Source organism: Protopterus annectens, chromosome 7.part0, assembly GCF_019279795.1.
Source record: "Protopterus annectens isolate FY-2018-M chromosome 7.part0, PAN1.0, whole genome shotgun sequence".
Classification (NCBI taxonomy): domain Eukaryota; kingdom Metazoa; phylum Chordata; order Ceratodontiformes; family Protopteridae; genus Protopterus; species Protopterus annectens.
This window is the reverse complement of record NC_056739.1, coordinates 967457462-967471905: the sequence shown is the minus strand read 5'-3', so window position 1 is coordinate 967471905 and position 14444 is coordinate 967457462. Positions and strand designations below refer to the sequence as shown.

General features: G+C 39.9%; 1 protein-coding gene across 2 annotated transcripts in view; it reads left to right on the top strand.

Moving 5' to 3' along the window:
* The window catches only part of TUBGCP4 (tubulin gamma complex associated protein 4), a 944163-nt gene that overhangs the window by 427797 nt on the left and 501922 nt on the right, over positions 1-14444 (top strand). For both annotated transcript variants that reach the window (XM_044077538.1, XM_044077537.1), the window contains exon 8: positions 11276-11441. In XM_044077538.1, the coding sequence (XP_043933473.1) occupies positions 11276-11441 (166 nt within the window). The remainder of the gene's footprint in view (positions 1-11275; positions 11442-14444) is intronic.

Here is a 14444-nt window from a genome sequence, read left to right as displayed (position 1 = left end):
GACATGCTAGAATAGTATTGGGAATTCCTTTAGAATTGAAAAAAGGGCCAATGGGGAACAAGGTACTCAAGGGGAGTTTGTGAGGGTGTAGTGCTTTTAATTTTTTAGTGCTGACTTATATAATTGCTTTAGTGAGCAAGTGCCAGGTAACTTAAATGCAATGTGTTACAGGTAACTTAAATGCAAAAATGACAAACAGTAATTTTCTTTCAAGTGAAACAAGGAAATAAGTACAGTAAGCAATGCAGATATCACTAGCGATCCACAGAAGCGCTGAAAAGCCGCGTTTTAGGTGGAATTAGCATTTCAGGGAAATAACAAGCAAACAAACAACAAGCATACAAACAAAGCTAGATTCAGCAGGCCTGGATCTAGTCTATGCTACAGCAGACAATGTGTACCAATTTCAGTAAGAAACAGTTCAGATATGCAGGCACTATAAGCCTTTAACCAGAAATTCCCAGCTCAGAAGGGCAGAGTCCAGCCTCTCCTCCCACAAGAGTGCAGACCACGAACCTTCTTAATGTAAAATAACTGGCCTGAAGCCCAAGTGCTTAAACCAGAACTAATGCACTTTTAGAATAACAGACACTGAGCCCTCAATCAGCAGTTCCCAACTTAGAAGGATTTTAGCTACCTGTCCTACCACCACAGTGCAGGCCACAAACCTTCCTAATGTAAAACAACTGGTCTGAAGCCCAAGTGCTTAATCCAAAATACTTAGAATGATAACTACACTTTAATCAAGTTACTACCAAGCAGTAATAAATACAATTGAATACTTTAAAGAATGCCTGGATTAGTGCTCAAGTTATACAAACAAAGCTAGATTCATCAGGCCTGGATCTAGTCTATGCTATAGCAAACGAGGTGTACCAATTTCAGTAAGACGCAGTTCAAATATGCAGGCACTATAAGCCTTTAACCAGAAATTCCCAGCTCAGAAGGGCAGAGTCCAGCCTCTCCTCCCACAAGAGTGCAGACCACGAACCCTCTTAATGTAAAATAACTGGCCTGAAGCCCAAGTGCTTAAACCAGAATTAATACACCTTTCATGCTGGCTATCAAGCTGTATATTGTTTGATTATGAAAGACTGAGTCTGAAACTCTCCAAATAAAACTAAATCTCATTCCACAAGAGCTGTGGCAATATCAGGAGATTTTCAACACCATTTTCCACTTGATGAGATTTGTGCAGCTGCTGCCTGGTCTACAGTGCGTACTTTTGTGTCTCACTATAAACTGTATGTACAGTAAACTCTCAGTTAACTGGAACTCAGGCAACCAGAAAAAAAATCAAAGAAATACAGTAAAATTTTCATGAGTTGCACTTGGCGACCCCCGCAGAAACATACTGTACGTTTTTAGAGTTTGAGTTTTAAAAAGGAATATAGAAATGTCCAGCAGGAAAATGATTGTCTGTGGTACCTGGGTATTCAAGCTCCTATGCAGAGGAGGAAAAATGTCCACGAATAAAATACCGTAGGGAAGCCAAGAATAAATGGATGACCAGGTAGGCTGCCTTAATAAAGGTACGGTGGGATGTTGGTGAAGAAGCTGGGCTACCGGTAAAGCCTTGAGAAAGGCTGTGCGTACCCGAGCGCTTGTGGTTGAAGGCTGACTAAAGCCTTTAGAAAAGCTTCGTATACAGGTCGTAGTTCCGGCTGGTCAGGTCGCCTGCTGAGAGGAACCGCTAGTGTGACAGCTAGAAATCAAAGATGAAACGCACAGAAAAAACAGGCAAAACAATGTAAATGTGGCTCGGCTAAGGAGCTCTGTTTGCCGTGGTGGCAAAAAATAAACGTAGTCGAAGTTCAGATTCTAGAAGGTCGTACTTTATTGAAGTCAAAAGTACCAGAAGTACAATCATCATCGAAGCGTAGTTAGTTAATGGAAAGAGTGATCCTGAGGATTTCCTTTTATAAGAGTACCTGGGGGTGTGTCAGTGGGAGCCAATCAAGTGTGGGTGAAAAAACCTTTATTATGATTGGGTACGCCAACTTGATATCATACCTTACAATCTGATAGGTTAGATACCCTGAGCCAGCTCATACGTGGTTAGTAGAATCACTCTAAACCTACAATAGTGAAGTTCGGAGATTAGCTAAAATTAGCTAAAAAAATGTAGTTAACTAAAAATAGTCTTGCTGGAAAAAAATTAACCCTTGCTGGTAAAATACATTGTTAGGCTACACTTTTCGAAATCTTCGTCAGGATGGTGGACGACCTAAAAGAGCATAATAAGCAAAGCCGAGCGTACTAGAGAAATAGCAACAACATGTATGTAAAATAAGAAACAGGCTAGAAAACTAAAAAATAAGAACCAGGCTAGATATCCAAAAAATAAGATACAGAAACTAAAAAGAGAAACAAAATAGTGAAAAATTCTTAAATAATGGATATCAATAGAAACTAATGTATTAAGATATGGAACTGAATGTGGGGGAACTGAATGTGGGCTATTAATTAAAAAAACAATCTTAAAAAGGCACTGATATGTAACCTGAAAAGCTAGAAAGACACGAAAAAAAGTAATACTGAACCATTGTAGAAAACATGAAAGACAAAAACATATATATATATATATATATATATATATAGAGAGAGAGAGAGAGATAGATAGATGAACCATTGACCAAAAACAAAAGAGTCCGAATTTGCCAGTGGAAGTATCACACCATGGGCTGGAGGTAGACTGGAGAGATCAAAACTGGCTGTCGCACGAAAGGTAACATTTTGTCGGTAAATCTGTTAGAGGTCCAGGCACAGAGGTTGTGGTATACGGTATTGTATCTTTCTGAGATATAAGACTGGGGTCAAAGTTTCCTCATAGTTAAGGCCTGCTGCAGGCAAGGAAAAGACCAGGCCTTAACTATGCGGAATCTTTGACCCCAGTCTTATATCTCAGAAAGATATGGGCTTTACTCGGCCTTCAACCACAAGCGCTCCGGTACGCACAGCCTTTCTGAAGGCTTTACCGGTAGCCCAGCTTCTTCACCGACATCCTACCATACCTTTATTAAGGGAGCCTACCTGGTCATCCATTTATTCTTGGCTTCCCCAGGGTATTTTATTCGTGGACAACGGAAGATAGAAATAAATTCCTTCTCTTCCCCAAACTAAGAATAAGTCAAACCAAACAAATAGTATAGGGTACAGTATTAGTCAGGCCTGTTTTTAGTAGCAACTCTTAAGCAACCAGAAACTACAGTTATCCGGCATCTACCAGTCCCCATGGGTGCCGGTTAACTGAGAGTTTACTGTACAATCCAGAGCTCATTCCTCCTTTGGCTCTCCTGTTTCTCAGAAATATCCTTACATAACTCCATCTGGGAAATCATGTAGCTAGGGATTCTGTCCTAATGGTTGAATCAGATGAAAATGGGCAGCATCGAGTACGAAAGTTATGTGTACTTACCGTAATGATAGATCTGTATTGTCCTATTTTCATCTGGTTCAACATCTCTCACTGCATCCTCCTTCCAAATTGTCACCTAAAGCTTGTGGAAGATTGATTTAGCACCTGTGGGATTTTGTCTTTCTCTAACCTCAACAAGTTAGTAGCATCTTATCCAACTGGTATTATTGTCCTTCCATTCCCATTGATCTATTTTTTTTGTCTATCTGTATCCTATTACAAATTAAGTATATTCTTACATGGGGCAAACTTGATACGAGGCAATCATACACTGGTGAGGGAAGTATGGGTAGGGGGAAGAGTCAGATTCCTGGATCTGAAGGGAGTTATGACAGCGTGGTTCTATCTTTATGGTAAATATATAACTTTCATTTTCTTCATCTGAAAGGTTTAGCACTTAATCAGAATGAGGTGGGGCTCCTTCCCTGTCTGGCTGTGTAGCAGTTGAACTCTGAGTTCTCTCCAGCAAAATTTTTAATTCCGGCACGCCAGTCCAGACACTAAATTGCTTCTTCATATAAGCAAGACAGTCTTGGCCTGTTCCTGTTGGAATGTTGGTAAATCTGAGATTTTCCCACTTGGGTCTATCCTCCAGATCCACCAGCTTCTCTGTGACTGCATCTTTATAGGCCTCCATATCACAATTCTTTTCTCCCTGCGCTTGCTGCTTTCATTGAAGGGACTGAATAGCAGTATAATGGCTATTCAACATATCTTCCATTCCCTCTAGACGTTTGTTATTAATTTTTATGTAGTCTGCCAGGGCCCCACTATGCTTTAGAAGCTCTTTGTGCATCCTGTCCAACTTCTAGTTGACCAAAGTGAGTGCATTGTCCCAGTGATACTCGTGGGCGTGGATGAGTCACTCACACTGAGGTTAGTGTGGTCGAGCTGGGCTGTGAGTTTCGCATTCTTTCGTTTAGCGTTTTTATGTCTTTTTCTAGAGTTGGAGCTTGGAAGGAGTTCAAGGAATCTGTTCGTCACTAAGTTGCCACCATACCAGAAGTCTCCTTTAGGAAGCATTGTTGATTATGGGGAGTGATGATTGCAAGTAATAAAATTACGAATTTTCAGAATTTTTGCTGTTGAAAACAATACACTAATTTCACAGACACTGTTGATCATGGAAAAGTAACGTAATAATTTTACTACCAATTAAAAAAAACTGAGGACTACAGATTTCAGGAGTTAATAAGTAAAGATTTTGAAGCTTAATAGAAAGTAATTGTACTAAGACTTGTGACAGGTTTATCATTGCATCCTGAGGAAAGCAGACCATGCTAGCATATGCAGCTGCTGTCTGTAGGATGCTGTTTTTGGCTCACCTTTGGAAGATTAGAATTACATAGCTTCAAGCAGCATGTTTTACTCCACTTATGCCTGCCATTCCCCTTTGTTTTAGTTAATGCTTCATAGATTTCTTTCATAACTTCTTTCATAACGTATGCATCTTTCAGCAACTGCATTTTTCCTTCTTTCCTGTTTTCTCCTTCTCTTTCCTCATCTTCGTAGGATTTGTAAGCTGCATAAACATGCACCTACCTCTCATTTTGTCTTCATTTCCTCAGATGCTGTTGCCTCATCCTTCTGTTCACCCCTTATCCATCACTATATATGTTACTTTGTCTTCTTACGTCTTGTTATTCCTGGTTAACCTTTGCACTGTAACTTGATCTGATCTGAGGGAATCAGAGTCTATATTTACAATCTCCTTCCCTGCAATTTTTTGTGAAGCTTATTGGCTTGCAGAAAACGCAACCTGTACCAATGCATGCCATAACTTCAACACTGCATGACCTATTTACGGATAGGGGATACCCAAAGAAGATGTTGGACAATGTTATTTCTTATGTAACTAACCAATGGGGAAACAAATATGAACCCTTGTTGGGGAAGAGTATGACAAGTGTAACTACTATACATAAAGAACAAGACAGAAAAGTATGTGTATTAAGATACACTCCTCAAACGAACATCATAATAGACATTTTGAAGAAATATTGGGATTTACTATCATCTTCCACATCTATAGGGCACATAGTAGGGAACCAAGTTTGCACTACCTACAAGACAAGCCTTAATTTAAAGAGAATATTAGAACAGAAAAGAAACGGAAACAAAACAACCAATTGGAAAGGTACAACAAAATGTGGTATGTGTAATCAATGTAAAAATATAAACACTAAATGTACAGTAAGGATTAATAACATAACAAGTTCTTTAGTTACATGTAAGAAAGGTAATTGCAACACGCAAAGGATAGTATATATAGCAATGTGTACAATTTGCTACATAGGAAAGACTGAGAGAAAGTTTAAGACCAGGATATATGAGCACCTTTACAGGATTAAGAAAGGGGATCCAGCAAACACATCATTGAGAAAGGACAAGACCACATTTTATTTTCCATAATAGACCAAGTAGATGTGGATAGGGAGGTGATTGGAAGACCTACTTAGCCTAGATGCAACTACACCCCCAGGTATTAATGAATACATTAGCCTAAAACCATTCTTAGCCATGTTATAGTGTAAATTTAGGGACTTAATGCACTCTAGAAATTGTAAATATGACAAGTCTAATGTTCGGAGTAAATGGAACATATGATTAGTTGATAAGCTTGTACATGCCTATAAAGAAAGCATTAGAATTCATATTGTATATACATTCTAAAGGTATTGTCAGCTTTTTACATAACCTATGCTTTTTACATAACCTATGCTTTTTATATAACCTATGCTATGTGTTTATGTATTGAGTCGTATGATTGTGTTATAACACATTTTTTAAAAAAAGTTTAAGCTTTTTATAACATTTTCTACAATTATCATTATTGTATAAGCAGATTTAGTATTTAATATCTAATACTAGTCAACTTTATGCATATACAATATTAATTCTTTAGTTAATATGTATAGATTAATGCAGTATGTTATATTTAGGACTAGCTAACATGTATAGTATTGAGTATGAGATTTATTTAGTTTATAGTACTGTTTAGGCAGTTACAAAAACCAATTGCTGCGGATAATTAATTAATTGTTTTTTAAAAAAGGCGCCAAAGTGGGTATTTAAACAGTGAATGTTCACTTGTATGAGGTTCTGATGAAATCTGGCTGATCAGATGAAAGCGCTTAACCTCACAGTATCGGATCTTGTATAGTAGCATTTGAGATAACCTTTGTCAACGTAATAAAGTGTGGTGTTGGAAAATAATTTTATCGTAACAGCTGTGGAAGTGTATTTGGTTGTTCACTTTGTGTTTTTGCTGTATAACTTCAAAGGCCACTGTAGATGATTAAACCTTGCTTTTGCATCTACCATTTCTTCGTATCATTTCCACAGTTTGGATCTTGATCTTTGTGCTCATTGCAGGAAAGCTCTGTCATTCAGTGCTTGAGAAACTTAAGCCATTTAATGTTAAGTTAATGTGCCTGCCAGATCAATGTCTAAGACCTGTAAAGACATTGCTAATGTGGTTGGGTGAGGATCCCATTTTAAAGCACTGCCATAAGTGCCAGAGTTTTAACCCAGTCACCCAAAAATGCTGACGGGATAAGCTTTTGTCCTACATTCCATCTTTGGTACACAGCAAGTAGATTGACAGGAGGGTCTGTTATGCAGCCATAATCCAATGCAGGGCCACCATGACAGAACAAAGGATATGACAGACATTGGTCACACCTTCTTGGAGGGAATTCCATCCTTGAGATGCTTTATGGATCCTTCTTGTCACAAGAGCATGTTGTCTTTATTTTTAGTGGAGGTGTGTATGGCCAGGGTGTAAGCACCATCCAGCTTCTGGTCAGATGTCCACAGGTAATACTTGCAGCTGACTAGCACCTGCTGAATGGTCTCTTGAGGCCCCTGAATGGAGTTATATGGTTGCGTTTGGCATGGAGTGTTTTTTTTTCCCTTCTCCACTTAATGAGCAATCTCTTGAGTCCTCAGGTTAGAGTGATTACACTTTAGAATGAAAGGCTCAATGGACCAAAGTGAGGAAGCCACCGTTGCTTCCCATGCTGGGCCGTGGCATTAGACGCAGACCGTTGTTTTACAAAGAGAGAAGCTGGCCTTGTAAATGGAGAAGAGCACCTTAGCAAGAATGACCTGATGCTTCTCCCATCCACATTCTTCATTTGGTAGAGTCATCCTTGTGCCCTAGTGCTGTATCATCCAACAGCTACCCATTGCACACCTGACACCCACATTCTTCAACTGTGCACATGTCTTCCCAGTGTCTGGAAAGGGTGAAAAAAGTCTTTCTTTTCCCTTTTGTTCCCTAGTATGGAAACTTAGAAGTCACAGGGACTCTGATTACTTAAATAGATAAGGATGAAGAAATGTTTGCCCTTCCTCCATGTAGCCCACCCCCATGACCTTTCCTCAGTGAGTTTCTAATAAAGGTGTAGGTGCAGCAGCCTTGGGTCTTCACCCTTAGACACCCTGTGTCATTGCTGCAGATCAGAAGTAGCCAGGCACTGTTTCATCAGCTTCCAAAAGCCTTTGTTTGCTCTCTGCTGAATGGTTTGAGATTATTTCATGGCATCCCAACCTGGAAAACGATGGCTTGATGTTTTCCTTCTTTCATATCTTTGGCAGCATGAGTAAGGCACAGTGTTCGTTTTCAGACCTTGCCTTGCATTTTTAGCTCAGTGGTAGCTTTGATATTCACAGTGCCTCTTTCACACCTGAAGAAGTGGGTATTAAATTACTGTGAGCTAATTAACCCTTGTTGCTTTGCCCTGAAGTGGTGGACAGTCCCCATTAATCTCAATGTTTGCTTAAAACTAAAGCTGCACCAAAGATGTCAAAAACTCCGCTAGTGAATAAACACAAGTTTATTGTTAACGTTATACAAACTTAAGTGCTTTCGTCCACCTTTATTGTCGTGAACATCTTCAGGCCTCTCAGTTTGGCCTTGCAACCAATCCATTGTCTAGAGGGTAAACAAGAAATAGTATGAGCTTGTACCTCTTTGCACTGAGGTAATGCAGGTAAAGTCAATGACAGTAGACAAATGGGAATCTATGACTCCCTCAGCTTTTCACATCTTGCAGAGGTGAACTTTCCAACACATTCCATCTTTTGTTCCTCTAGTTCATTGTTGGAGATGAGAATTCAAGAGCCTTTTCTGATCAGGATCTTCCAGGAGTAGGACACCTAGAAGATCAGCCTGTGGTCCTCATCATCCTCCTCCTTCTGCTTGCCGCAGCAGGGCAAAGGAGAACTTGCAGTAGACACATTGTGGCCTGTGGTGGAGAAACTTCCTATATGCCATGCCACCATTCTTACTTATCCAGTCATAATTGTAAAAAGTCAGAATAGAAGGGACAACACTTATTTTCTTTCCTCCCTGTTGAGCAGGTATGCATAGTGTCAGGTGCTTTGGTACCTTGGCAGTTCTGGAGAGTTTCCCATTGCAAGTTAAAGAGGTCAGTCCCTCCCTCTAAGTTAGGGCCAGAGCTGACTCCACCTCAGGTTGCAGATCCTGGTTTATACCCCCTAATGGAGCCAGAGCTTTCAGCTGGCATCCTGGAGGTAACTGAATATACTAGAAAGCCCTCAATTGACCAAAATTATTCTGCTAAGAAAAGCATCATTAGGACAGAAAGGTATTTTGTGCTGCCTTAGTTGGTTAGCTTGCAGATGCTTCTTTTGTACTTGAGATAGCTGTACAATTTGGTTTTGATTATTACATAGTCTGAATGAATTTCAGAATTTTTTCTACCCATCATGACCTTCTTTAGGACAAGACTCTGTCCAGCACTAGCTGATCAAATAGCTGTTTAAAAGGTTCTGCATTTCTGACCCTTTTGGAAGAGCTACTCACCTCTTTGCAATAAGTTTCACTCTTTTATATGCAGGGATGCCAAAGATCACGTCTTTTAGGACTAGTCCATGTTTCCTTCCACCTCCCAAAAGAATTGTCATAACTGTCCTTAAACTTTTGAGGAAGCTTAAACTAGAAGAAAAATGACCCCTCATTCCCTGTATTTGGACTGGCTGCACAGGTTCTACCTGAAGTAAGTTCACAAGTTTCAGAAAACAAAATAGCTGTTTGTTCCCTTTAGAGAGCTGCTAATTGCTGAGAAATACGTCTGTAAATGAATTGCTGATTTCATTATCTTTTGCCATCAAAATGTTGCAGTTAAAGGCCACTTTATCAGTGGAGTGGCTGTTTCCACTGCCTTCTTCAAAAATGTCTTCATTGAATGGGCATTTGTGCTGTGCACACTTGCTGCTAATTCACACGTTCACCAAATTACATTGTTTAAATAGTAACTCCCCGAATTCGGCCTCTTTTTGGACTCAGACATTTGAACCTTTGTGTTTGCCTGTCCTCAGGCTTTTATTTCCTGTGCGATTTTAATGCTATTTGGAATGCGTCCCAATCACAGACTCACCCACAGTTGTCAGTGATCTGTAAGAAGACCCTTTTCTGTTGGTCCTAATTACTCTCCTTTAGTTCTACTGTGTTTGAACAGATCTTCTGCAGCTGTTGAGTTCCCTGTAAGTTGGTTAAGTATATTTTAGACTACAGTAACCAGTGTGTTCTCTCTAAGGCGAGTGACTGCATACGCTATTCTTAAGGCAGCACCTGGTCTTTAGTCCACATTTCTTCAAAGTGGTGTGGACTTCGCTTTACTTCAGGCCAAGGGTTGTGTTTGCAGTTGCCATTCTGCTGGTCTTTTTGCAGGACAGCCTTGCCAGTCTTTCCACCTACCTAACTTTCTAAACCCTGTGATTCATTCCAGTAGTAAGAACTGCTGCAACAATTATCTATATAAAAAACATAGCAAAACTCTATAAAAACTAACCATAACAAATAGATGTTTGAATAGTTCACTGTTGCGTTACTGGTTCCCTCCCACCTTCTCCTTCAATGTTGCCCATCTTTGAATGGGGTGAGGTACCCTATCCCTCTGCACTTCTCACCTTCTCCTTTCTTTGATCTCAGAGCTTTTAGTCTGTTCAGGTCTGGATGACTTTTGGGAATCCTGTTTCTCTAAGCTTGTAATCCAGGGAGTGTATGTGTTTCTTGCTATTTGGATAGGATCCTTGGGACATCGTTATGGTCTAGTAATGTGGATATCATGCAGTTGTTTTTAGCCAGGAAAGCTCTAAAATGGAGTGAATCGATGTCAATTTAATATTGGTAACTTCCCAACATCTTCAAGGAGAAGGTATCTGCTCTTCTTGGAGGTAGAAGGATGTGAGCTATGGGAGTTTGGCCATACATCAGGTCTTCTGTGGTAACAGTGATCTTGTCAGCCTGCTGTTAAGGTTAGGTGTTAAACAATTGTACATTAGCTGTGCCCAGTGCATTCAGTATTGAGTAATAGCATGGAATGTTTTTGTTCTATAGTCTAGTCTAATGGCAACTGTTATGCAGGCTTCCTAGAATCTATGAAGACTCGTTTTGTCAGTTACCGAGGGCAGCGTTTTCACTGTTAGCATGAATCACGGACATCCTGAAGCACCTCCTTCATTTCCTTGTCTGTCCTTTGTTTAGTGCTTCACAGTTAAGTAAGACGATTGTAAAGGCTACCACAGAAATTGACATTAAGTGCAATGCTTATTTTGCCTGATGTATCTCAAGATGTTTGTACTACCTTAATGTATTGCAAAATGATTTTTATCTTGACAGCTAATTGTACATTCATATACACTTGATAACCTGCAAGTCTTTCTCCTGTCTGCTTTCTTCACATATTTATTCACTGTCTATAGTCCTTTTTTATTTCTTTCTTGTTTTGATCTGTGCCTAAGATGTAGGTGGGAAAGAGGTATGTACTGTGTTGATGTTGTAGTGCCAGTGCCCTGATAATTTTAACTTTCTACTTGCTTCTAAAGCGCCTCATTGAGGAAGAGAACATGTTGGCTCCATCACTGAAACAGTTCTCACTGCGAGCAGAGTTGTTGCCTTCCTATATTCCAGTGCGTGTAGCAGAGAAGATCTTATTTGTGGGAGAGTCTGTGCAGATGTTTGAGAACCAAAACGTCACCCCAACACGCTCAGGTAGGGCACTTGGTTTCCTTCTTGTGTAACAAGATCTGACATTTCTGATTAGTGCAAGTCTTTCTGTAAACAGCTGCATAGGCTATTGCAATATTTCCTCTTTGACTGTGTGGGTTTTCTTTTCTGGTAAGCAACTTAATTAATTTTAAATTTTGTGCACTCTGGCTTCATGTATTTTGGTTTACTCAGTGTTGGACAAGAGCATGTTGTCTTCATTATTTTTGATGGACTAATGGTCCTACCTGCAGAGTGAGAGATCCACTTTGTGATACTTGTGACTGTAGTTCAGGTTGAACTAGAAGGCAGATATGCAGGTGGGGTGGCATTTGAGTGGCTGTTGCCAGCTTTCCTTCTCTTGGAATATTGAATGAGGAAATGCTGTAGTTTCTTTCTGTCTAGTTAATAACACCCTTTGATAAAGGGTGAGGATGGGGATGTTGTAGCCCTGGCTGATAAGTGAGAGGGCGGTACTAAAACATTATTATTAGAAAGAGATGGTGCACATATAGAAGCATACACAAAGAAATCATTAATATTACTGTAGCCACTGTATTGGCAATGTAGGTAAAGGGTAGACACAAAGGTAAGAGCCTTCTACCATCTGTGTGGCGCGGTACTATGAGCCCTATAATTCTGTCCGTCATGGTTATGGTTACTAAGGTAGGACATCAAGACATTGCTAATGGTAGATGACAAGAGGCAAAAAAACTCATTTGGACAGAAGTTGGTGCATATTTTATGATATGATGGCAGGATAAGCAATTCTGATGCAGGGTGTTAGTTTCATATTTTATGTCTGGTGTTGTACTGCTTATCTGATTTAACAAGATGGGACTGTCCTTTACATGGCAGTTGCACTCAAATGTACACGGATAGTTGGTTAGCTTAGTAATATCAAAAAACTTAGCTGAGCATTGTGTTGTCTTAGCTTTTGATATAAGAAGCAGTTTGAAGATACCCTGGAGTGGTCATTTGTTGAAATTTCCTCTGCTGATCTTACTGTCTTGACACTGTTTGAAAATGTTTGCTTTTCCCTTGTTCATGGGCATGCACTTCTCCTATTGGTGCATGTCATGTAATCAGCCACTGAGATAGAAGGATATACTCTTTCCCTGTAGCCCCCAGTTCTTTTTTGCTGCTTGAACTGCCAGTAACGGTCAGTCCAAAGTGGTGGCAGTTGGCTGCCTAGGATAACCTTGGTCGGATGTTATGCATTATTTTTCGCCTGAGTTATCTCACAGTATTTTGTTCTGGACCATTAGTTTAATGGTTCTTCTACTTTGCTGGGTTGCTTTGTTGTGGAATTGCTTCTGAGATGTTTTTATTTTGTGTGCTTCTGACAGTCTTTATTCCTTTGCACTACTCCCATTACACTATGACACTGTAGTCCATCTGTGTTTAGTTCTCTGTTATCCTTTTCAAAATGACAGCCTATACTTCTGCAGTAAAAGTTTTGGATTGTGAGCCTACATCTGTTTAATAGAGATCAGTGACTACCAGAATAACCTGCGTCATCCAGATGCTAGAATGGGAGTGAGTGCAGACTTGACTTAGATTGGCTTAACTTTGCTTGGTTCACCTCTGAGCTCTGGCTGTGAATAGGAAGTAGTTGGATCACAGAACTTTGTTTTTTATTGCTGCAGTTATCTCTGGGCTGTATATGATCTGCTGTTTGGCATACTGAGAGTTGCCTCTTGTTTTTGTGTGGCTCTTCTGTCTTGTTAAGTGAGAGTAACTAAATTGTTGCGCCAGGTGTTTTTAAGACATAGGTATTTCAGGGCTTTATGACTCTGGTTTCAGTTTCTCATTTTTTTGTTTGTTGCTGAAGTGCTTCTGGCCTTGCCCGAGTACTTCTTCCCTGATTTGAGTGTGTATATGTACAGTGCTGATTTGTTGCAGTTCTGTCTTGCATTAATGTATTTGTTTGGGGATCTTACTATAATTTGATAGTACCCTTTGGAGCTGTAGCTCAAATCCTGGGCTATGTTTTATTATTTCTCCTGGACCTGAGTTTTCCTTGTTTGCTTTCATTTTGTTCATCTTCCTGAGTTTGAGGACTTCATGGATGTTTTTCAGAATGTATTCTGTTAATTTTGCTTTGGTAGTATTTTGCACGTATAATAAACGTTCATCATTCCCACTGCCAGCCTCCATGGCATTTTGGGTTATCTGCTATGGTTAGCCATTACTAGCCACCTTTCAACTGTATGGAATCCCCTCACTCTCTCTTCCTGTGAGAGCTAATTGGCTGAGCAAATCCCGAGCACGAAGCCTTCAGTTATCAGAGAAACGTGAGTGATCAGTCTTTTTCAAACATACAGAGAATCAAGTCCTCTGACTCTTCACATGATCCAGTGCAGATTTTTATGGCTTACTGCTCAGATGAGCCTCATTTGGGGACCAGCTTCCTCCCACTTTATTATTAGAGTTGTTATTCTGTTTCTATTTTTGTTTAAAAATATTTCTTGTAATAATTTATATCTGCCAGTGTTCACAGTAATTCCTATGTGAATTTGCTTGTAGCACTGTATATTTGGCGTTATCTTTGATAAATGCTTGTTTTTACTGTTTCTGAGGAAACATTTTGTATTTCTCTCTGGAGTGCAGGTTGTGTGTGTGCTGTTAGTCACTAGGGGCTGTCTTGTGTAGTCAGCTTTTCTATTGTTACTCTGCTTTATTTTCATATCTTGATAGGAAGCTGTTGTAGAACTTGGATTTTTCCGCATTTATAAATTTTTTATGACATTTATGATTGCTGTGTGTTTTACACTGCGGTGGTGGTGCTGCGGTAGCGTTGTCACCTCACAGTAAGATGTTGTCCTGTTCTATTCTCAGCTAAAGCGTCTTCTGTGTGGGAGATGTGCGTGAGTGGGCGTACCTTCGTTGAAGGTTGTACGTCAGGGCTGGCAACTCGGTACGTAAAAATCTACTGCCAATCATTAGTGGACCGGAGTTCCGCTGTGGCGACCCCTAACCGGGAAAAGCCGAAAGATAAAACATGAT